This window comes from Agelaius tricolor, unplaced genomic scaffold (assembly GCF_023055355.1).
Source record: "Agelaius tricolor isolate 1412-34295 unplaced genomic scaffold, bAgeTri1.0.p SCAF_6, whole genome shotgun sequence".
Taxonomy (NCBI): Eukaryota; Metazoa; Chordata; class Aves; order Passeriformes; family Icteridae; genus Agelaius; species Agelaius tricolor.
The window spans coordinates 36,652,910-36,677,372 of NW_027269266.1; the positions used below are offsets into that span (position 1 = coordinate 36,652,910).

A 24,463-nucleotide genomic window follows, 5' to 3' on the forward strand; every position below is an offset into this window, starting at 1 on the left:
CCGCCGCACCGCCCGGCGAGGGGCGGGGGGAGCCCGCTCCGTGCTGCCCCCGCGGCCGCCGCCGCAGTGCCCCGCGCTGCCGCACGCTCCCGCCGCACGTGAGCGGTGCCGCCGGCGCGGAAAGTGTGTCACTGGGTGAGGGGGGCGGCCGGGGGCGGGGCGGGGCGGCCGCCGGGGCGGGGCGGGGCAGAGGCGGGGCGGGGCGGGCGGCGGTGCCGCACTCGCTCTGCGCGGCTCCCCGAGAGCGCTTTTGTTGTAAAGGGGAGGGCGCCGCGGCGGGGACGCGCACCCGCTGCTCTGACAGGAGACAGCGCGGTCGCCTCCCTCCCTCTCTGCCAGCCAGCCTCCCGCCGGCTGCATGTAGGGCTGCGGCGGGAATACGGAGCTGGGAAGACAACGACCGAGCGGAGCCGCGCCGCGCCGACCGGAGCCGAGCCGGGCCCGGCGGAACCCAGCGCGGCGCCGCCCGTGCCCCTGCGGGAGGAGGTCGCCATGGAAGTCAGCGCGGGTAAGCGAGGCCGGCCCCTGCGGGGGGCGGCTGTGCGGGATGGTCCCGCGGGGCCGGGCGGGCGCGGGGATGCGGGCGGGGGTCGGCCGGGGCGCGGCGGGGCGGGGGGAGCGCGGCGGGCGGCGGCGCTGCCCGGCCCCGGCCCCGCTGGTGGCCGGGACGGCCCCGCGCCGCCTCACATGGACCCGCCGGGCGAGCCATGTGCGCGCTGTGTTTACGTTCCGCGCGGCGCGCCCGCTCATTGGCCGCGCGGGGCGGTGACGCGCGCATTGCATAATAGCGGCGGGGCGGCGGCGCGGGGCGGCGAGCGGCGCGGACACGTGAGGCGCGCGGGCGGCCGCTGTTTTGGTGACCTACATTCGGGGCGGCGGCGGCGGCGGCGGGGGCGCGCCGGGGACACGTGGGGCCGCGCCGCAGCTGCAGCGCCGGGCGGCCCCGCCCCCGCGGCTCCCGCGGCTCCGCCCCCGCCGCGGTGGGGAGCGCGGGGGGGTCCGGGCGGGCCGGCGGCGCGGTGCGGGGGAGTGCGCGGGGTCGCGGGGGGACACGCGGTGCGGCCGTGTGCGGCGGCGGCGGCACGCGGCCCGTCCCGAGGCGCGGGGGTGGTGTTGTGTAACGGGGAGGGGGCGGCCCGGGGGCAGCGCAGGGCGGGCCCGGCTCTTCCAGCCCCGGCGCCGCGTGACCGCGGCAGGGAAAAGCCGCAGCCCCGGTGCGGTGGAATGGGGTGAGGCGGGAGGGCGGCTGCGGGCACGGCGACCGTGCTCCCTTCCCGCTTTGTTAGCCAGGGAGATCGGGGGTGCCCGCCGGGGAGCCCCTGCAGCCGCAGCGTCCCGGGGGCCGGTTGGATCGCCCGGGCAGTTCGCCGCCTGCTTGGCGCCCCTGCGGCGTTACCGCTTGCCAGATCTGTGTTAATGGAACACCAGCAGGTTGCGGTGTCCCCCGCCCCATCCCTAAAGTAAATCCCGCCAGGTAGAGCCCAAAGGGTCCTTGTCACCGAGCCGGCGGTGCCGCCGCAGCAGTAGCGCGGCTCCGCGTAGCCCAAAGGATTCATTTCACCACCCTCCGGCAGGTGGGTTCCCTAGGAAAATCCCGGGCAGTTCACAGCACCGGGGCTGCCTCCCCCACCGAGCAGCCCGGTACCCCTTTCTGCGGAGTGCCGGCATCCCTGTGCACGTGTACGTGCTCCGTGTCTGTGCTCTTTGTTCTGACATGTCACCCTGTGCTCTGCGTGAGAGTCAACTTTTGACTGCTGACCAAACAAAAGCAGGGTTCACAGGGAAGTGTAATTTCTAAAATAACAGAAAGTACGAGGAATTGCGAGAGCTTGCCAAGCTCTCTAGGGTGCCAGAGCAGCCCAGCTCTCTGGAGCTCCTCCATCTCTAAGGAGAAGAGGGGTGAAACTGCCCCACAGGCACGCACTTTCTGTGCTCCTCTGTGACATTGGCCCTACCCTTGAGGGAAAAGAGCATCTCTTTTACGAGCAGGGTTTAAAGATAATGGGGCGCGGTGGCAGCGTGGAGAAACGTGGAGCTCCCTGCAGGGGCTGGCTGTGCTTGCGTGTCCCGATCTGCCCCTGCCGATAAGGATGGCGCCTGCTGGGAAGCCCGGTGCCTCCCTTGGGCCTGGTGAACAGTGAGCTTTGCCCTGGCACCTGGCAGAGACGCGTGCGCCGCTGGGGGATGGCACAGACCTTTGTCAAACAGGTGGTGCCTTAGCCCAGCACGGGTGCCTGATGATGCCTTGCTTCTCATGCCCTGGCTGAACTCATGACCCCCCCCCCCCCCCCCCCCGCCTTGCCAATCCTCCTTTCTCCGAAAACCTGATCCGGAATGCGTGCTATGCTGTGTGCAGGGTTTCTTAAAAAAAAAAAAAAAAAAAAAAAATCTGCGCGGGACCAGCCCGTGTGGCAGGGTGCAGGGACACTGCTGTCTGGGAACGTGAGCAGAGTCTGTCTGTCCTGCACGTGTCACATGGCCCCTTAGTCTGACTTCTGCTCCCAGGCAGCTCTGCCAGGAGCTCCTGGGCTGCGTGCTCTTTAGGGAACCCTCCTGCCAAGGGTTTCCTTGGTAGAAAAAAATGAAATGTTGAAGAGGAAGTGGGCCAGTTTTGCTGCTGCAGAGGCGCTAAGAGGACCGTTATGTCTAATAAAAGTACTGAAAATTTATTTGTAAGTCAGAATTGGTCCCTGCAAGCAGTGGTGTTTCCAGGGTTGTATAATACCACTGCTTTTATCTGTGAGGAGAGTATGGCTGATGTAAGATGCTACAGGCTCTGCCTGCCTTGCCAGTTCAGTTGATCAAGGATTCTACAGACACCAGTGCTTTTCTTGTCCAAAGGAAAGCAGTGCATGGCCCTTTTAAAGTTTTGAATTCTTACTGGTGTGTGGGGTTCCTTGCTGCAGTGTCCTGAGTCATCAGTGAAGAGAGTCTACTGAGCAATAGAGGCATAAAATGTAGAACATACTGAGTGTAATTTATTTAAACAGTTTCATGGCTATGGCTTTTGAAATTCTTGAGTGAAATATCAAATGTTTTTATGTTGACTTTTGAAATGCTGAGTCTTGGAGACAAACTCATATGAAGTGCAAACAATTTCTCTTGCTTACGAGCAAGAAGAAGGAGCCTGTGAAAAGCCAGAACTGCTCCCAGGTCTGCCTGAGGACAAAAAGCTGTTTCATAGGAGGGATTCTCAAGTGTGTCAGATTGCAAGACGCGGCAGGACAGAGGCTGTTTGCAAATAGCAGCCTGGCAGTCGGAGTTCAGCTGCTGCTAGAAAGGCTAGAGGCTTGCAGTTGGACAAATGGCGTTCAGTAGGCTAACCAGACTGCAGTGCTATTTCCTTCCCTTGCCCCCTTCCCTTCTGCATCATGAGCACCTCCCAGCCCTTCCTTTCTGTGCCTCTGGCGTGTAGCCTGCATGAAGTCTCTCTCTGCCCTATTTCTGTCCCTAACCTAGCTTGTTTGCATTCTGGCTCCACAGCGCTGTAAGATCCTGTCTTGGCTCTGGCTCCAGATGAGCTCTGCTCAGAGGGTGGCCAGGGAAACCCTCTCTGGGTCACTCCATGCCCTCTCCCTGCTGCCCCATCCTTCCAGCACCATGGCTTGTTGCTCCATCTTTTGGTTATGCCATTTCATCCTGGCCTGGACCAGAGGAGGCTGATAGGATGGGAGAAGGGGATGAGGCAGACTGGGAGGTCAGCGGTAGAAAACGAATGGAGACAAACAAGCTTGAGGGAGAGAGGGAGGGCAAGGAGTGCTCCCAGGAGCACGTAATGGCTGATCTGGTGGTGCTGGGTCACGGCGTGGCTCACATGGCAGCGGTGCATGTCTGCTGGTTATGTCACTACATGCTGCCTTTTTTTTCTTGCCTTAGGGGGTGTGATAGCTTACATCAGCTCTTCGAGCTCGGCATCTAGCCCAGCCTCATGTCACAGCGAGAGCTCAGACAGCGGTTTCCAGTCGTCCTCTTCGCCTGTTCCATCTCCTCCAAACAGCTCCTCCTCGGAAAGCGGATGCAATGGCCGGAGCAGTGAAGGCTCTGACGGGGCACCCAAGAGCGATCGGCTGGAGGAGACTATTAAAACAAACCAGTCGAGTGTTGCTGGTTTGACAAAAGGCCATAATGGAGTCACAAGTATGTTTGGTGCCAGTTCCTGAAAACACCATTTTCCCCTTCTGTGTTACAGCCCCGTGTGTTACAACCAGGTCTCCCTTTGGCTTGTGGTGTAGGTGCATAGCAAAGCCTCCATGTTTGTCTTTTGGCATTATGTGTGTGGTAATGCATAAGGTATTGCCATACAAATGCTCATACGATGGGGGTCCCATTGCTGCCAACCTCAAACAGCCCATAAATACAGTCCAGCTTTACTTCAAATTGTCACAAGTGAAAACTGATCTTAGGAAAATCAAACAGTCGGTTAAAAAGAAGTGATGAAGTAAAGGTGATCTAATCAGAAATTGCCTTCAGGAGTATTTATGGAGCTGTCTTGGAAATCTAGTTTTTCTGTTCTCTCATACCCTGTCCCCTGCCCCTTCACCTTCCCTCCCCCCACCAGCTGTGAGGAACAAAATAAATTACCCAAGCGTAATACTTTTATAGCTGTGGGTGGAACAGTTATCTTTTTGATTCCAAGTCATAATTCTGTGGATGTGAAAAACAAAATACTCATAAACTGGAGCTAAAGAATGGCCTTTTAAAATGCATACAACAATCCTATCTCTACATATTTACTTCACACTTCTTTTGGTAATCAGAAAAGATCAGTGATAGAGAAGTATATTTGAACAGTTTTGGAAGGGCAGGATTCAAAATAAATATTGGAATGAGTGATTCAGCAAACAGCTATAATTTAGTCTTTTGGAGGCTGAATTCTTTTACTGGCAGAACTGTTTTATTGTTTTGGATTGTTATGAAGCTAGAATAACTGTCTAATAGTTCTACCTCAAATAGGGGTTTTTTTGTTCCATTGTTGTTTGGGGTATTTTTTTAAGTATTCCTACCTTAAGTTCTTAGTAAGAACCTTTACTTAAAAATTCTTAAGTAACTAGATTTTTGGTGTCAGGGCAGAGGTTCCTGGAATGAAACCTGTTGTAAATTGTTCAGATAGATAGATAACTTTTTTAGCTCAGTACTAACTGTGTTAAAAATAAAAAAAAAAGAAAAAGTTGCCGTTTGGCTCTTTTTCTTTTTGAAAACCTTAAAAAAAGGGTTTTAGTTCCACTTTACAAATGAAATCCAAATGTCAAATAAGTTACTCTGCTGGTAGAGTATGTTTCTGTGGGAGTATTTCCAGCTGTCTCTGTTGGATTAAGGTAACTTTGTGGTTACTGAAATCACTGGTAAAATTCCCATTGGCTTCAGTGAAACCCATGTTAGACCAGCACTTAGGACTTGCAAAAAATTTTATTGACAAGCTGAAATAAAATAGCCGGGGAGAAACTTAAAAAACCCAAACCATGAGCATTTTTATGGGATTGAGAAGGTATTTTCAAGTTCAAGTGTGCAAGCCATTCTGGATATGCACTCAAATGAGTGGTCTCTACACATGTAGATATGGCTGTGTTATCCTAAATTGTTACCAGATAGGTACAGTGTATATCCAGTGTTGAATATATTCTAAAGTGTCCTTTAGTATTTCTGGTTTTTAAGAAAAAGTGTTTAATCTCTGTTGGGGAAACTGTAGCCTTTCATAGGCTTTCTTGTCCTGATGGAAAAAACAGATTGAGCCTGAACTTTGGTGGCCTAGTTAACTGAATGGTCCTTTTAAAAGTGCTTAAATGTAAGCAGACTTTCTTTTTCTGCTGCTGAGTGCAGTGCTACTCTGACAGCCCAGTGAATGTGTGCTTTCTCCCTATTTGTTTGAGTGCTTCGTGTTTGTCCTCTTTTCCCCCCTCCCTTGCACTGGTACCTTCTGAACTGTTCAGGGGGTTTGTACATTCATGTTGTCTGTTCTTCTGCTGTATTTTTTCATGCGTTGAACTGACCTGACATATTTCAATTTAAGTCCAGGTTTTAAAAGCTGGAAATGTGTTCCTGCAGTTGTCACTGGTTTCTATATCCTTGACTTTTTTGTTTGATTCTAGAATTTAATGGCATGGTTCTTCTTTGCAAAGTCTGTGGAGATGTCGCTTCAGGATTTCATTATGGTGTTCATGCCTGTGAGGGCTGCAAGGTGAGCTATATTTCTGCTCACCTTTCTGCTGGTGAAATGCTCAAGTTCTCCCCATAGGGGAAAAAGGGGTGATACTGCCAAAACAGATTTTGGTATAGTTCTCCGTTAAATATGAGAAGTTGCAGAAGCTGTAGGGAACAGGCAAACCACTTAGGAGTATACAGCATTTTCCAGACTCTGCAGTACTTTCTGTTCCCACCCCTTGTCCAATCGTGCCTGACTTGGAGCGCACAGCAGAGAGCAAGAACTGGAAGCAGAGGTGGTAAGGACCATGTCACGCAAGACATGTGCATGTTAATGGCATTAAGAGATAGTGGGTGTGAGTTGTCACCTGGGCTGGGACACAGAACAAAACAGCTTTGGAAAAGCAATTCTTTACCACAAGGAAAGCCAGAACTACATATGTATTTTTGTAATCTGTAACATTGCAAACTGCAGAGATGGAAGTCAAAATAAGTTATTTTGACTCCCACCTTTGCACTTGATGTCAAAGTTGTTTGAGAGCATGTCTTAGGAACTGTTGGTACAGCAATAGGGGTAATATTGGAGATACTCTGCTCTTAGGTGCTGACTCTGCAGGGAACAACTTAGCATCTTCTGTAATTAGAAATCATAACTAGTTCACATTACATACAGATCACACACAAAGGGGAAGTAAGTCATGAGGAGTACCAAGTTCTTTAAAATCTCTTGGGGCTGATGGCTCTGAAGCTGCTGATGTGATGCAGTGAGGTTTACCGTGCTCGCAGAGACATGAATCTTGATGGAAGGGTTTGACATGTGCTGTAATGATAGTTGTGGGGTTTTTTGCTTGTTTACAGGGTTTTTTCAGAAGAAGCATTCAGCAAAACATCCAGTATAAGAAGTGCTTGAAGAATAACAACTGTTCTATAATGAGAATGAATAGGAACAGATGCCAGCAGTGTCGTTTCAAAAAATGCCTGTCTGTTGGGATGTCGAGAGATGGTACGTTCCTGTACTGAGCAGGGATCCTCTGAGAGGGAATCTGCTGCCCACCTCAAAAACAATTGCTGAGGGTCTTAATGGCAGATAATGCAGCCAAGCACTAGTGTTAAGGAGAAGTTCCCTGTCTGAGAGCATGTAGTTCAGCTTGCCTTCTTGCTCCATGAGTGTCCTGGGCTGGTGAGGTGGTACTGCAGGCAGCTGCAGAGCTGACCTCTGCCTGTGGAGCTGATGCAGTGGGATGTGCTGCAGTGGCCTGCTAGGGGGGATGGTTGTAACAAGTGTCTCAATTTTGGTTTAATGTTAAGACTTACAGCTGTATCCTACCTGAATCTGAACAAGACTCATATTTTTCTTTTTTTTTGTCTTTGTTTTTTTTTTCTATTTTCTTTTGTTACTATTGCTTTTTCAATGAAAGGGAATTCTGCCCAACCTGATAGCTTTAGAGCAGTCACCATAGAGCCTAAAGAGTTAGCTTTGGGTGCACAGGATGAGCATGTATCTGCTCTTTTTTTTTCTTTCTTTCTTTTCTTAGAGGGAGAGGAAGGGCAAGGAGGAAATGTTGATATTGGTCTGTGTCTCTGACCACCTTGCTTGCTGTCCACTCCTTAAGCCATTTTAATAAATAATGCTGCAAGTGTAGTTCATTTGTCTGCTACAACTTACTGCCACAACCAGAACTCTTCCTTCTGTTTCACTTTTAAATTTTCTCTGGGTGTTTGTTTCACAAGAACTAGGAATCTCGGGCTGTTAATAATTTAGTGGGTGGAGTGCCAGAACTTATTTTAAATAATTGTTCTGAGTTCTTGTCGTGCATAGGAGTTATTTCATCCCCTAGGCGCTTGTTTGCGCACAAGGTTGCACCTGCTTTAATGAAAGAGACTTAGTTACATTAATGATGGACTACTGCATAATTACATCAGTCGAAACTGGTTATAAGCCCATGTGCAGCTGCGGTTGGACAGGGTGGTAGAGGCAGTTGTAGATTCCCTAGGACAGGGTCAAAAGTGCTGCAGCCACAATGATGCCCATCCCTTTGCCAGCAGAAAGTGTCCTTGTCAAGGCAAAGTTACCAAGAAAATTTCCCAAGGTAAGCTTCAAGCATTGATTCTCTTGTTTTGGTAAGTTACGTAATTGGTCTGTGAGGACCTCTCTTGTAGGACTTCTATGCAAAGATGATATGAACTGTGTTTACATTCAGCTAATTATCAGCTCATGAAGGTGTGCTGATTTAATAAAGACACTTCTGCAGTTAACACAACTATGTGTATAATGCATAACTATTGTTTGAGGCAAAGGGGGAAAAGGCATTGCAGACTGTGTTCCTTAGAGCTGCCTTCTCCCTAAACAATGGCATACATTTGTATTCATGCCAGTCCTGTGCCCCAAAAGCTCTTTGATTCACTGGTAATACCCAAGCTGTAGTATTGGTAAGAGCAGTTAAAATCTTGCCTTAAAAGGCAGGATTTTTTGTTGGGGTGTGTTATTTTGCATGTGCATGCTAACACTTTCAGGACTGACTTTTTTCTTTTTGTCTTTCTTTTTTTCCCCCCCTTTCCACCACTATCCGTTTCTCCACCTCGGTAGCTGTTCGATTTGGCCGTATTCCCAAACGTGAAAAACAGAGGATGTTGATTGAAATGCAGAGTGCCATGAAAACCATGATGAACAGTCAGTTCAGTGGTCACTTGCCCAGCGAAGCATTGGCAGAACATCAAGACCAAGCACCTCAAGAAGATCTTTCCTCCAAGCCCAAACAAGAGCGAGAAACCATCAAAAGCCCTTCTCCCCCTCCTAGTGCTGACATGGCAAAGGAGGAGGTGATCGGCATGGTCACCAGGGCTCACAAAGACACTTTCATGTACAACCAAGAACAGTCCCAAAACCCAGCAGAGATGATGCAGCCCCAGAGTGGGGAGAGGGTGTCAAAAAGCACCGAGCAGTACATCCTGAGCAGCGAGCACTGTGTTGGTGGCCTCGGCGGCCCTCAGTACCCTGACAGGGAGCAGCACCTTGGTGGACAGTACAAAGGGAGAAGCACAATGCATTATCCAAGTGCGCACCCTGTGTGCTTCACAAACAGCCACTGCATGAACTTCACCAGTGGTTACACTCAGCGAATGTGTGAGAGGATCCCAGAAGATGGCTTTTCTCCAAACAAGAACGCCACTTACTCTTGCAGCACTGGAGGAAGAATGCATCTGGTATATTGATATCAATTGTTTGATTTGACTTAGCTGTTGGTGGGTGTGATCCAGCTGTGACTCAATAGTCAGTGAAGCGGCACGCAGTTGGCACAACTGCTGAAACTTTAAAGGGTGACACAAGTTTAATAGTGCAAATTGCGATGAAGGACAAAAATGGCTCAAGGTGTGAAGGATTGGAAATCGTACTACTAATGGGGTTTCTTGGCTTGGTTTTTAGCTAACTGAAAGTAAAATAACATCGAAGATTATTGGCTGAAAAAAAGTCATGGGGTTTTTATGTGACTTGTCTTTAAAATGAAAACAGGAGTTTATAAATTCCCCTTTTCACTTGATCCTTTTGGAGACATTACTTTCAAATAATCTATACAGTCAGAGGTATTGTATTTTCTTTAAGGGTTTTAAGAGCAAATTTCTGGGGTCAAACCCCAGGGCGAGGATTTTAAGCCAGTCTACAGGCCTTACTATGGGCTCTAAAATCTCTGTTGCAGGGTAGACTGCTTTTTTGGTGATTTTTTGATTTGTTTTGTTTTAATGAGGCCCACAGGCTGTGCATCCTTTTCACTGTAGAACATGTTCAGATCTGAACAGAGGCAGGAGGAAGATGCACAGTTAAACTCTTAGGGAGTTAGGGTCTTCTCTGTAGTACTTATGCCAGTGAGGCTCTGGACATGCTTCTGGGTACCTTAGATGACTTTGCTAGAGCATTTTCTCACTTAATTCCTTACAAGGATGCTTCCTGGTTTTATGCATATGGGTGTTGGTTTGGTTTGGTTGGGATTTTTTTTTGCCTTTGCTTAACAGGTCCCTCTCATTTGCCTTGCACCTGCTGTTTCTCTGCCATTCAGGCAACCAGTTCTGTAAGCCCCTTAAAATAGATTGTCCTTCTCTTTATCGCTGGAGCCTGGGATGAGAGAACATAACATCCTCGTTCTCATCCTGCGCTCCTGGTGTGAAGCGCGAGCCCCTGACCTTTCTGATGTACTTGAGCTGCCAGTGTTTCTCTGCCTCCTACTTTGTGAAGATCCTTCACGTGTTCTTGAAGACCCCCTAAAGGTCTCCACAGTAAAGGTGTTTATTTTGATGCTGCATTTCTATGGGGGCTTTTTTGGTTTTTTGGTTTTTTCTTAAAAAAAAAAAAAAAAGATCTTTTTGTCTACTGCATATATAGACCATGCCATCCCTAGCAGGGTCTGACCTTAATTGCAGACTCCAGGCACTGCAACATAGCAAATAATAATTCCCAGCCTTTTCTTCCTTGCAGGGAAAGTATGTGGTGTCACTACAGCGGCATTCTTGGCACTCCTGAGAAGCAGAGGTTAAGCCTGTCAGTATGGGCGGGCAGGGAGTGGTGCTGCCTTGCAGAGACTCAACCAGTCAGTTTGACCTGTGCATGGCAGCTGCAGGCAGGAGTTAATCAGTGATGAAGAGACAAAACCATATCCAGCAGAGCACTGCAGCTCCCCCTCCCCGCCCCACATCCCTGATATGAATGAGGGTTCTGCCCAAGAACTCAGTGAGTTCAGAATCTGACCAAAATGAGTCATCAGCAATAAGGGCAAGTAATTAGGCTCTGAACCTGTATGGAGACAGATGTTCAGGGGTTTGGTCATTTTTACTCAATATCCCTGTAACCAGAAAAGCAGAACAGGTCATTCCTGAAGAGGTTCCTCTGAAGAGAACCGGTGACTGTACAAGCTGACCACTGCTTCCATAGAAAGCCTGTCAGAGTTCAGGGAGTGCCTGAATGGCACTCTTAGGCATATGATTTAGTTTTAGGTGGTTCTAAAAGGAGCACGGAGTTGGACTCAATCCTTTTGGGTCTCCTCTAATTTGAAATATTCTGGTTCTTGGGCTGAGGTCTATCAGGAGACCACAGACACAATGCACTGGGTATGGAAGTGGTAGTTTCCCCTTGGGACTGAGTGCCTGTGGGTAAGGGTATGCTGTTGTAGAATGAGAAATTAAGGTGATTTTTGTGTCCATTACAGATCAGGGTACTGAACCAGAGATTCCTTATTTTTGGAAAGTGCTGTATTTATAACAGTACCTATGTGTGAACCATTGCAATATCACAGGCAGAGCAGTGGTTGGCATCTGCTGTCCTTCTGGTTGTGTGCCTAGACTTTTTCTTTTGCCAAAATATTATAGTCTTGTAATCTTAGGACCTCCCACGCAAAGAATTGCTCGGCAATTACCGTATTCAAGATGCCCTGAAAAAACAGCACAGCTCTGAGGAATTGCTAATCTATTTCACTGTTTTCTCTTTGTTTTGCTGACATTATGTAGGATTACATACACCATTTAGTATACTTGTGAGGAATACTTAAAAGGAATTTTTGTCCTTGATGGTGACAGGTGAAATGAATATTAAAAGGTTTAAGCTTCATTAAAAGATGTAAATTTTAGAAGCTAGAACTGAAAATATCGCAGAGCTTCTGGTTGGCTCTTGCAGAGGGAATTTATTGGCAGTCAGCCCTGACTGATATGTCTGATCTCAGTGTAATGGATTCAGACTTTCCTACAAAAAATTGCTGTATATTTGTATAAAAGAAAGAGCATTTTGTCATCTTGTGACTGAGAAATACTGGAATACCAGTTCCTTGGTGTTCTCCTTTCTGCAAGTAAAAGCAAACTTGCAGAAGAGGGTTATCCTTGTAATGAGGGTGTAAACCTGTGACTCAGGAAACCAAGGCTCGCTTTCTTGCTCTGGTGTTGAGCAACCAAGGCATCTTTGTCGCCCTGACTGAAGCACTTCAGTTGCCTGCAGAACAAGAAAGATAGGAGAATGAATGTCGTAGTGACTGTGAGATTGCAACTGATTGATTGTGAAATTGCAATTTACTGTGAAATTACAGGGATAATACAAGTAAAAGGAAATTCAGATGTCAGAGCAGATCAGTTGAGATCAGGGAAGAATAGCTTAACCTTGGTTGTGTCAGGTCTTTTGCAGTACACAATGTTGTAGTTTCCAGAGTTAACAAATTTATAAACAGATTGCTAAAAATTCCATGGATTTTTTTGTTTGTTTTAAAGCAAGGGGAAGAAATACAGTTTCTTTGGGAACTGATTGATGAATACTGATCTCTTTTTTTCCTCCATGTCATTATTGCAGACTTTTGTTGAATAGTCAACATGTTTCTCTTGAGTATTTGTCAGTATTTGGAATGATGATACCTTTAAAAGTTGTTTTCTGTTTGTGTTTTGCAAACATCAGGTCTGCCCAATGAGTAAGACTCCTCATGTGGACCCAAACAAGTCTGGCCATGAAATCTGGGAAGAGTTTTCCATGAGTTTTACTCCTGCAGTAAAGGAAGTGGTGGAATTTGCCAAGCGCATCCCAGGTTTCCGAGACCTCTCCCAGCATGACCAGGTCAATCTTCTGAAGGCTGGGACCTTTGAGGTGAGACCACTGTGTGTGTATTGCAAACCTGACAAGCTGTGCATCAATCTGACCCTGTACAAACAGAACCAAATAGACCTGGGGTGCATCAGGTGAAACCACCTTGTTCATGGATGCTTTGAGGTGATGGTGTCTGAGGGATCTGTTTGGTCAGACTTTGGTGGCCTGTCCTTCTTCCACTGAGCTCAAAACTGCTCAGCCCTTCTACTCTTCCCTCCTTCCTGGACATTAATAAATGCATAATTATGGGTTTCTAGCTACCTTTGCTTACTCTGGGGAGCTGTACTGCATCTGGAAGGGTGGATAGGTTAGAAAGCTGTCTACTGACTTACAAGTTTTGTCAAGGAATGTGTTTACTGCTCTGCATGTCCTTCCTTGTGCCACTCTGCTTCCTGCAAAAGCCAGAGTATCCAATCCTGACCAGTCACCACTTAGGTGGCAACTTGGGAGTGTCTGAAGCACCCATGTCCAATGCAGTAACAATGGTAAATAGGTGTACTGCTGCAGCTATGTAGGTGCTGTGTGCCAGCTGCAGCCTGACTTACTCTAGACTAATCCCACTAGGTCCTCGTGGTTAATTGCATCCACTTGTGGTCATGACGTATATGTGAATTAGTGGTATTAATTTGGAAATGATACCACAGAGCTTGGTGCTGTTTTATAATTAGTGACCTTCACTAGATGACCTTCACATCATGTTTTAGTTGCCCTTCCAGACCCTTGTGTCTGCTGGAGACCGTACACATTTCATAAATATTCAAGTGTGAAATTTGAGTAGAGAGAACACATTTCATAAATATTCAAATGTGAAATTGAATAGAGAGGGTCAGAGGAGCCGAAGTCCCAAGTATTTGGTGTTACTGTGCTTTTCTGGGGAGTGTAACATTGGTGATGCCTTTGCTCTTGTTCACATGATTTACTCTTTCAAAGAGAGATGCTGGATTTTATATTTACCTGAAATGAAGTAATTTCTTGTGTGATGTGTTGGGTCTTCTGTCTGCATTTATACAGCTCAGTTCTAAAATGGATAATTGTTGGGTTGGAAGATACAAGTTATACAGGAAGACTTGTTGCCTGGAGTCTATTAGTTTTCTTGTTTCCTTCATTTTGCTGTCATGTATTTTTTTCTGTTATACTTATTCTTTTAATATTCATCTACAACTCCTGTAGTGAAAGGACTGTATTTTTACTTCTTCGCTACTTTCACCTTTCACAAAAATGTTGGTTCCTTCCTCTGCAAAGGAGGAGGAGAGTGAAAAATTTGGCTTGAACTGTCCCTATAATGTAAAGCCAAACCTTCATGTTTTGCAAGTAAAACATTTTGTCTTGGCCTTGCTTCACCTGAAGCTTTTCTCAGGCCTCACTCCTATGCTTTTTTTGCCGGTTTACAAGCACTGCTGATAAGGAGGTTTCTGTATCCAGGGGAATTAGTAATAATGTATGGCTGCATGCTTGTCACTTTTCACTTATTTATAAGAAACATTAATGATTCCTGTTAGTGAGCTACAACTTGCAGTTAAAGGCCTATGTGGCATCTTAGCAACAGGAAAAAAAAAAGGTAGGGCTGCAGAACAGTGGAAAAAAATCCACCACAGGATTAACTAAACCATTGCGATAGAGGCAGAAGCATCTTGAAAGCCTGGTGCGTCCAAGGTCATTTCTGTCTTCTGGGTAACTGAGCCAGGATATTCCAATGTCTGCATGTTAATAGAAGAACCTGAGTGAAAGTGCTGCCTCCAGGTCTGGTGTGGCTGGCTTGGCACTGTGCTTCTTAGCAGGTCATATTCGAGGAGTGCCTGTTCCTGTGAGGGTAAGAGGACACATGGAGGCAATGTTGGTGCAGAAGCTGCACAGCTATATTTATATTCACACACACGCAAGCTGTAAAGGTCTCTCAGAACTGGGAGTACTGGGGAGCTCAGTGTATCGTGGTGGCATTTGCATGGCTTCCTTTGAGAGCCAGCTCAGAAACAGCACTGAGCCTAAAATAAGGAACTCGACTGGTTTTGAGTGGGCCCTTCTCCACCTCCCCTCCACATGTAGTTGATGGTAGAGCTAACAAGGCCCTAGGATCCCTTTGAGTAGTGACTCAGATTTGACTATAGCTGCTAGGGACATGATCAAGCAACCTCCCAGAGTGGAGATTTTTATGTGCCTGTGTTCCTGTGGTCAGGTGATAGGATTGATCAGGTGTGTCCTCAGCGTGCACCCTGGTTTGAAGTGAAATGGGATGAATCAATCCTGCGCTATGCCATAGTCCAAACTGTTCTTCTTTGTTTAGAATGGTGGCATTGAAGTAGGTGAGGTCTTTACCTTAGAATAAGTCAGCACAACTTTATGGGCTTCAGTTTTGAATATCAGCACTAATCCTGGTTGCTCCTGTTATTTAAAGATGTTTCTAAAGCCCAGTTCTATAGGGAGAATACCGTTTTGAACTGAAAGGTTGCTGGATACCTGGTGGGTCTGTGCTAATGCACAAGTTCAGCTTTGTCTGCCTGCCCTTTGCCTGTTTCTGTTGTATTCTGATGGCTTCTGCATCTGGGTTTCTGCACTCTGTAGTTAATGTCATCAAAGGACAGATAGCTTAGCTGACAAAAGTGAATAGTACGTAGTGCTCCTGTGTCCATCAAGGTTGCTGCATGTTGTTTGGCTCATTAAATTCAGGAGCAGGTCGTGTAATGTGCATGAACAGTGTTTGAATTTTCAAATATTTTTGTTTGTTCTGAACACTCCTTTCTTTAAGCTTGTCAAAGGTACTAGTCTTGGAAAACCTGGTTCTCCTCTCACCTGTAGTAAACATTTGAATTCATGCAGTTAATAGGGCAAATGAGAAGAGACAACTGTCACACCAAGAGATTACAGTGAGTCTGAAGTTTTAACCAGTGCCAGTTAGTTCATTTTCTTCAAATAAGAAAGTTGTTCTGTGCAACTTAAACCTTGAAAATATAAATAAGGTTATTGAACATGAGCAAATGAAACTTTACAAGCCATTCCAGAGGGAAACATTTCACAGTACAACTGAGAAACCACAAGAGAAATTTCAGCCCAAAGGGGTAAGTTTAGCACACTTCAACTGCTCCAGCCCAGGTGCTTGTACTAAAGGGGTATTCCCAGTTGCAGCAGACCAGGTGCCATCTCAAGCTGTGCTTCCCCTGTCTCTTAAAAGCTCTACATGTGGCTCCTTTCTAGCAGAGCTCATTAACTAACATTCCTGTGGGTACAGTGATGTGGCATGGTACTTTTCCAAAGAATGCCTAGAGGGCCCGATCATCAGGTGGTGTAAATCAGCATTGTTTCCATAGAGCTGCTCCACTTTATGCCAAGTGAGAATCTGGTTCAGTACCTTTATTTTGCTCCTCATGAGTGTTGGCAAGAAAACATTTCTTTTAATGCTCTGTGTGCCTTTGGCTGTTGTGTGGCTTAAGCAAGTTGTCCTACTGGCATATTTATGAATGACATGGTCTGTGTGGCTCAGGCTGTCTGAGGCTTAAATTTTAATTTTCCTGCCTTTCATATGCTGTAGCCCCTCCCCTGCATCCACTCCCTAATTTTGTCACTTGTTTGTTTCTCTCCGATTACGGGGCCAGAGCTTGCACTGTGTTTTGCAGCTCAATAGCATGCTGACAGTTTCTGTACAGAATGCTTTTAGAATGGTTAATGAGACACTTTGAATGATGTTAAAAGGTTTAATTTTTTCTTTGGCTTTTCTACAAATGCACCTCCATTTATCTGGTTTTGTTGTTCTTTTTTTTCTTCCTTTTTCTTTCTCCAGGTTTTAATGGTACGATTTGCATCTTTGTTTGATGCAAAGGAACGTACTGTCACCTTCCTGAGTGGCAAGAAGTACAGTGTGGATGACTTGCATTCAATGGGAGCTGGTGATCTGCTCAACTCAATGTTTGAATTTAGTGAGAAACTAAATGCCCTGCAACTTAGTGATGAGGAGATGAGTTTGTTTACAGCGGTTGTCCTGGTATCTGCTGGTAAGGAGAGAAAGTTACCTTGCACCTTTGCCAAAAATTGAGTGTGACTATTAAAAGTTTTCTGTAAAATGTATACCTTGTTATTTCATGTATAAGTGCAGTTGAGTAGGTTTTAAGGTACTAGCAGCCTGTAATGTACTTTCTAAGATACCTAGTGTTTCTAATATTACCTTAAAAAAAAAAAAGGTGACAATGGGCTTATGTTTTCTACTGCTTTCTATATAATGCAAAAAGAAATAGCTGCTCCATGGCCATTTAGATGCTATTTGTCTGGCTTCTCTAAGTTTCACAGGACGGCATCACTGAAATTACTCCTGACTTGCACAGCATAAGTCTTTGGATAAGGTGGTATTTTTGCTTCCAAGTGCTGTCATTTAAGTCTATTGCGTATTTTACTTAAGTCTAAATCCACCAGTTTGATCTCTGCCTATGTCAGCAAGAAAGCCCCATCATCTGCATCGTGACTTCTTTCCACTAAAGGCCTGCCAATCCACTGACATCTTCACCGGCCTCCTATCTTGTTTCAGTCCCTGGATAGACAGAACACCCTGGCCCAGATTCAAAGAAGGATTAAGCACCTACTTCTGTAGTATTATCTCAAGCCTCAAATTAGGCACATTAGCTCTGCATATAATGCCTGGAATGCAAGATGCAGAATCCCTGCTTGCTGGGGAGGAAGCTCTCCTAGGGGTAGGTAGCAGGAATGCTCGCAGTGCCCGCTTAGACAGCGAGGCAGCAGCTGGGGAGCACTGAACTCCTTGAACAAGGGCACCCCTTTCACATGAGCCATTTAGACCCACGTGTTACCAAGGAGGGGCACCCAGGCATGGTGCTGTAGGCACATGAGGCCTCTGTAACAAGGTAGGACAGTTCAGGCTAATAGCTTTGCCCATAGCTGAGCTGAAATGTCACAGCACAGGACAGGGCAGCTGTCGCTTCTTCAGGTTGTGAGCCATGATGATGAACAGAGGGTAGCACAGAATTAGCAAGCTTCAAGAGCCAGAACAAATGGCAGTGTGAAGGAAGCATGGCTCTGTGATCTGAAGGAAGCATGGAATCTGTTAACGAAAATGTTCAGATAACAGAGAGAAACCTGAGGTCTTAGTTGCCTTTCCAGACTCTGGAAATTCTTGACAAGAACTGCAGGCAGCCTTTAAAATAAGGACTGACAACCAGGTCTCTTTTCTTCTTGAGCACTCTAACTAGGCTTACACCAGTTCTTCTTGCTTGCTCAGCTCCTGGGTCCTAGAATATCTCAATCTCTGTGCCACCTGTTTTCAGTCTAAGTGGCTGTATCTGTTCTGTTAAATGTGCTTCCAGCACAGTGCCATCTCCCCAGCCTTTAATGCACTGTGCTGATTGCCAGCTCCCAGCAGGGGTTAGCTGAGGGATGGCATGTAACATGTGCAGCATGTGGTGTCAGCCATGCAGCAGGACAAAGAGAAGGTGTTTGGTATTCAGGCCTCTTGCAGTTGCTGAGGGTTTTTCAGATCATCATCTATCTTAGCTGCCTCATGATCTGATCTGCAGTCTGATCACAGCCTTCCTGGACATCTTCACAAAATTTTGTAGAGTTTTATAAAGTACAGCTTTATTAGCCAATGTTGGGGCTGTATTCCAGACACAAGGCTAACCCTGATAATAAATGTGAGTTCAAAAATTTTCAGAGCAACTTTTCTGTTACATGAGACTGGATTGAAATGCTGCAGTTGTTACTTTGCACAAGTGAGTAAATGAGCAGGCTTTGTGCTCAAGCAGGTAGTGAAGAACAGAAGTGGCCTCAGCAGAGTTCCTGGGGAAGATGCTTACAGTGAGAGGGATTGCCAGGAAGAGAACTTGCCTGTAGAGCTGAAGGATTGTGGGCATGTGTTGATTAAACAGATCTTGAAAGACAGATCCCTGCATCCCACTCTTTGAGGAGTAGTGTAACCAAAAAAGTAATTTCCTATAAGGGGAGGTGGTGCTTCATTGGAGATGAAGAGTTGAAGAACAGGATCAGAGAGAATGACATTGGGATGCAGACAAAGGGAAAAGTGCCATGTAAGAAATGTAAGAAGGACTGGAAGTGGAAGAAAAAGGCCATTATGACTTCTTCATCAGAATGAAGGTTATTCAAGAGAAGACTGAAAGGGAGCTAGGAGTCGGGATTTACATCAGTTCCAAAAGCAGAAGGGAGTGTGACTGTTGAATGCTTAGGTGATCCACAATATAAAGTACCATGCTGCACTAATTAAAGATCTTGTTGATTAAAACTAAGAAAAAACCAAAACCCACCAATGGAAAAAGAAATTAAGTCTCTAAATACTGCTAGTTAGAAGATTGCTTGTGAGAGACATCTCCACTTAACACTGGATGAATAACCACTCTTAGGAGTAGTATTTAGCATGTACAGAAGAAGCAGGGGTAGTAGCAAGGACTTTGTAACTCTGTACATCCTCTCCTTCCCATGTCATATGGCAAAGGAAGAAAAAGCAGGCTCACACTTGGGTGGTGCTGAGGAATTATCTTGGTACTGCTCCAAAATTAAAAGAATGGTTCACCTCTGGCTTCAGTTGGCTGGATGTGTTGTAGATGGAGGAGAGGTAGCAAGGTGGATCATGGCCACTGGAGGAGGAAAAAGCAGGGTGGAAGCAAAGCTGAAGGAATGTGGTTTGTGCAGGTCTAGAGAGCAGATAATCCCTTAACTAAGGGTCTTGCTTTGTGGTAGAAGAATATGAAGTACACACCCTCTATTATTCTCCCTTGCTGGCATAATACTAAAATCTTCTGCTGGCCACTGGGAGCGACTGGAAGTGACTGAGAGGGGGTAGAAAGACTTGGAGTAATTGAAGTGAGGAGGCCACAGTAACTCACCCGGGCCAGCCAGGAAAGGCTGGGCTGCATTCTTCCACCTTCAGAGGCAAGGCAGTGCTATTCTCACTGTCCAGAGCTCTTGTGGAACTCTGTTGGCATGTTCTGTGCAAATGTCACTGTACCTGCTCAGAATAGAGCAAAGCTTTTGCAGAGCAGGGGACAAGCAGGAGAGATCATTTAATAAATGAAGGCAGAGAGATTTCTCCTCACTGATGTTCTCTTGGACAGCAGCTGTCAAACCTATTAGACAGTGTTCACAGAAAAGTGGAATGTGTGCTAATAAAAATTGTTTAATAGTAACCAGAGCTCCTAATTGTTGAAGATTCTGGAACAATCTTCCTAAAGGAACAAAACGCATGTAACTGCTTCAAGATGCATCCTTAATTGGATTATGTAATCATTTTCCCTATAGCAGTAGGGAACTGCACTGAGTAGTCCAGGAGGACTTCCTAGCCTGTTCACCTGAGCAATCTGATGGGATTGGCACTGACAGCAGAAGGAAGGGATTCCCACTCTGTAGGATCTGACTCAGTGTTACTCCAGAAAGCTGTTGTCATTCCACGTCCCAGTTCTGCAAAGTGCTTAAGTACATGTACACATCAAAGCACATTTCTGTTTGTGCCAGTCACTCGGCTGTCTGTGTGCCCTGCTGAATTTACATAGTGTTTAAGAAAAGAAGCTACAGCTTGGGAAAAAAACCAGCTACTGTGCATGATTATGTGGTGAGATGTTTTACTTAAAAATTCATCCTTTCAAGCCGCTTACTGAGGTTCCACCTAATGATACCAGGTGTGTTCAGCTTAAATACAGCTCTCTTGAAAGGAGTGCTTCAGGTGTGGTGGGAGTGCAGTATGTGAGAACATAATATTTGTCTTGATGTTGACATTCTTCTTTTCCTCAGCTGGGAATATTTGGGTGCATCATGTTTCATTTTTTTAAGTGCTTCAGAACACACTTGGAAATAGTGCCCAGTCATATGAAGGGTTGTACTCCCTTTGCCCCTGAGAATTCCATTGTGCAGATAACAACTGTGGCTTGTCCAGAGTGGGATTTCCTCCTCAAACCTTCAGTTTAAGTTTAGGATTCTATCTATATCTAGCTTTAAGAAACGTTTGAAATTTTTACTTTCACGCACCCTGTCTTTTTCCTAGGGTTGAAAGTTGTGATTCAGCAACATATTTAAACATTTGCTTCAATCTGTCATCCTCTGGAAACATGGGTTAGGGATCACAGAAATAGTGATTGAATGCTGCCAGTTTGGCATGAACTTAGTACTTTGAAAAGTTAATGCTAAATAACCTTTGAAAGACCTTTGGGGTGTGATTTAAAACTTCTGGCATAAGTATCTGATTTTTCTTGTGCTTGTTAATTTAGTAAGGGATTCTTGCCCTGGTTTTATGTTGCAGGCTACATCTGTTCAATCAAGTTTTTTTTCCCCCTACCCTCCTGTTTTTTAAATTTCTCTCTCTCCCTCTCACCCTGCCCTTTTGTTTAGATCGCTCTGGAATAGAAAATGTCAATTCTGTGGAGGCACTTCAGGAAACACTAATCCGTGCATTAAGGACCTTAATTATGAAAAATCACCCAAACGAAGCCTCTATTTTCACAAAACTTCTTTTGAAATTACCTGACTTGCGTTCCTTAAACAACATGCACTCTGAAGAACTGCTGGCCTTTAAAGTTCACCCATAGGCCTTTAGGTCTCATTTGTACTTGGACTTGCTTCGTGTTAAACTGTTTTGTGCTAAAGTATGTATTTATACAGTTGTACCACTTGTTGGAGAGAGTTCACAGACTGTGAACAGTTGATAGCTGTCCCATAACCATGCAATAAAGCTTTGGCAGGTGCTTTCAGCTGGCGGCGGCGCAGCCTTTGGAATCCTGCACGGCATCCAGGCCCAGCTGTGCCCACTCCTGCAGGAGAGGCTGCGGTGAGCCCGAGTGAATATGGACTCTTCTTTCATCTAGGAAAAAGAACCACCACTGCCCTCTCACCTAAACTGAATGCAGAGTAGTTGTGTATGTGCTTATGGAGCGTGGAATGGGGTGGGAACAATCCTGTGCTAATAGGAAAATGGAAGAGCTGATTTAATTGGTCTTTCACTTATCTAATAGATGTATGTCTGTGTCTCTTGATAACTCACTCATGGTTTCACTGTTGTTATTCCATTAAACCTGATGGAATGGTTTCAGCCTGCACCAACTCTTCACTGAGCGTGTGTTCATGCCATGTGTATATAATATAAATAGTTAAGTAGTGAGTGTTTATGGCTATATAAAGTACAGAGTTGTGTGTATATATGTGTATGTATATAAATAGTTCTATACATAAAGTATACATATAATTTCTTCACAATATTTTAAACTGTGAAGGAATTTAAACTTAAAACAGAAGGTGATCTATGGAAAGAACCAAATAGATGCACTTTGCATATTGCTGAACTAATTATCTGAGCATTTTTTAGAAAACATCGAATTTGCATTAATATGCTGTGTTTGTTAATTTAAAAAAAAAATAAAAGCAACAACCAAGAGTGGCACTAAAGAGGCAGAGTCAGATTCAACTTCCAGAAGGGTTTTGTAGAGAATCTCAAGCAGAGATGGTTGTTTGTGGCACTAATGAGATGGATTGTCCATTGCCACTGAGGTTCTTGTGTTTTGATAAAGGTTAAATAAGCACCAGATGCTCTTCAAAAACTTCAGCACAGCCAGAAAGAAACTGTCAGATTAATAGCAATGTCTGTCAGAAAAAGAAAAAATGGGAAAAATGTATCCATGGTTGCATTCGGGTGTATGTGTGTTCTGTGACTGTTTATTTCTTGCAATACATCATTTTGCTGCTTCATTGCTAAATGAGAATTGAAAACAGAAATGTGAGATTCCCCATGTCTTTTCCCCGTCTGGGCTTTGTGGTTCCCATGCCTGTTCTTCTGGAGCTCTCCATTGGTGTGTGTGCATGTGAGCGTGTGTGATGTGCAGAGAAGGTGCATTAGATGGTCTGGATTGGTTTTTTTTTTTTTTTTTCCTTAAAAAAACACCACAAAAACCAACCAAATAAATGGGACTTTTTTTTTTGTTGTTTATGCCAGTAGCAAATTACAGGGCCGATCCACAAGGCATAAGATTCTGCTGCTTTTCCATCTAGGAAAGCAGCTCTCTATGGGTTTTTTTCCATTTGTAGCAGGACCTGGCACCAGAAAAGAGAGACTAAAAGAAGTCAAAGCAGTTGTGTTAGTTGCGTTTATGTTTTGCTAATGTGGGAAGAAGATGCTCCATCACCCTAGTTCAGTTAACTTGCCTTAGAGGTAGCCCTCAGGGGTCTGTAGTGTTTGGCTGCTCTTGGGAGAGCGGCTGCTCCTGGCAGTCAGGGCCAGGATGGAGGGAGCCTCCAGCCTGCAGAGCTCCTGCCTGCACCACGGTGGGTTGAGAGGAGCCTTCCTGCCTGTGGTGGAGCTGCAGCAGAAGCAGACCCGTGCCTGCTGCTCAGCATCAGGATCTGGGATGGGAAGAGGGAGGGCTCACACCCTGCCGTGCTCCCCTGGCCCTTGGGCTGGGGATTCCACCTCAGACAGGAGGAAGGGGCTGAGAGTGGCAGGGCAAGTGCTTGGTAAGAGGTGGGGAGAATTCAGCTGTAGCCTTGGCTGAGGAGCAGAAGCGCCCACCCTTTCCCCTGGCAGGGCTGTCCTGCTTCAAGCTGCTTTAACCACTGGGTAATGGCCCTTTCATACATAACAGTTTTGCTACCCAAATGTTCTATCAGGGCATATTGTCCTAATTTCTGTTAACAGTCTGCATCCTACCAGTATTATTTGTTTGAGAGCTTCACTGAATTACGCATCGAACCATTCAGACTTTAGAGAGGACACAGTCACATGGTTTTTGTTGTTTATTTGCTGAAATGACTTCTTTGTAGACCCCATTTCAAACATGGAAAGTACAGTTAGCCCTTGGTTGTTTCGGGAGGGAAGAAGGCTTCTTACAGAGATTGCCACCCTACAGCTGTGTTTTGTTGTGTTTTGTTTTATTTCTTTTTCTTCTTAAAACTGTATTATTAAGCCTTTAGGAATGTATAACCAGGACTGAGTAATTACTGCTTATTAAATTTTTTTAGTTAGATTGACCATGTATGCCTATAGATAGATACTCTAACTTGTGCAATTTCATTTGAAATAATCTTCCTGTACATAATGGAAAAACTCACATAACAGAAAAAAAAAAAAAGCCCCAAACAGATTGACTGAACAAAAAGCTGATTAAAGTATGGTTCAAAAATGACCCATGTATTACAAACCCTAGCTGGACTCTTAGAAGAAAATCTAAACTCATTGTGTTAGCTGTGTATTGTGAGCTCTTCTTTTACTGTGTCACTGGTTATACACTTGTTAAATGCTGAGATAATAGGCTTCATGCCAGGCATTTGAGTACTGTAGATTGGGTCATTGCTGAAAGATTAATGTACTGTATGACTTAAATGAAATTTTTATTCTTGATTTTATTCTTGATTTTGTTCTTGTTTTAAAAGATTAAATATGGGCATTATGTCAGCAAGCTAAACTTGTGTGTCTGTGTTCTTTGTATTTTTCTGTACGAAGTCTGGGGGGAAGGACAGCAAGCTGGGATGAACAAAGCAGAAGAGATTCTCTTCTGGATGAGAACATCAGCTGCTCTAAGGTCACGGGGCTGTGCTGGGGCACAGCAGCAGGGAGAGAGAGCCAGCACCTCCCTCTGTGAGCTACTGCTCTGCCTTCCCAGGTGTTTGGATGGGGTTTTCTGGTGCACTCCATTTGCCACAGTTACAGGATTTTTGGGGGTGTGTCATTAAAATAGTTATTTTAAACACTGCAGTAATGTGAGAAGAAGAAGACTGAGAAGAACTGAGAAG

General features: G+C 45.6%; 1 protein-coding gene across 1 annotated transcript; it reads left to right on the top strand.

The window, feature by feature from the left end:
• The first annotated feature begins 200 nt into the window (after positions 1 to 200).
• NR1D2 (nuclear receptor subfamily 1 group D member 2) lies at positions 201 to 24,135 on the top strand. Its single transcript, XM_071429365.1, has 8 exons — positions 201 to 508; positions 3,877 to 4,137; positions 6,087 to 6,175; positions 6,997 to 7,141; positions 8,726 to 9,342; positions 12,560 to 12,745; positions 16,518 to 16,728; positions 21,077 to 24,135. Exons 1-8 carry the CDS (start codon positions 493 to 495, stop codon positions 21,271 to 21,273), a joined length of 1,722 nt encoding a protein of 573 aa, XP_071285466.1. The 5' UTR covers positions 201 to 492; the 3' UTR covers positions 21,274 to 24,135.
• The last annotated feature ends 328 nt before the right edge of the window (positions 24,136 to 24,463 follow it).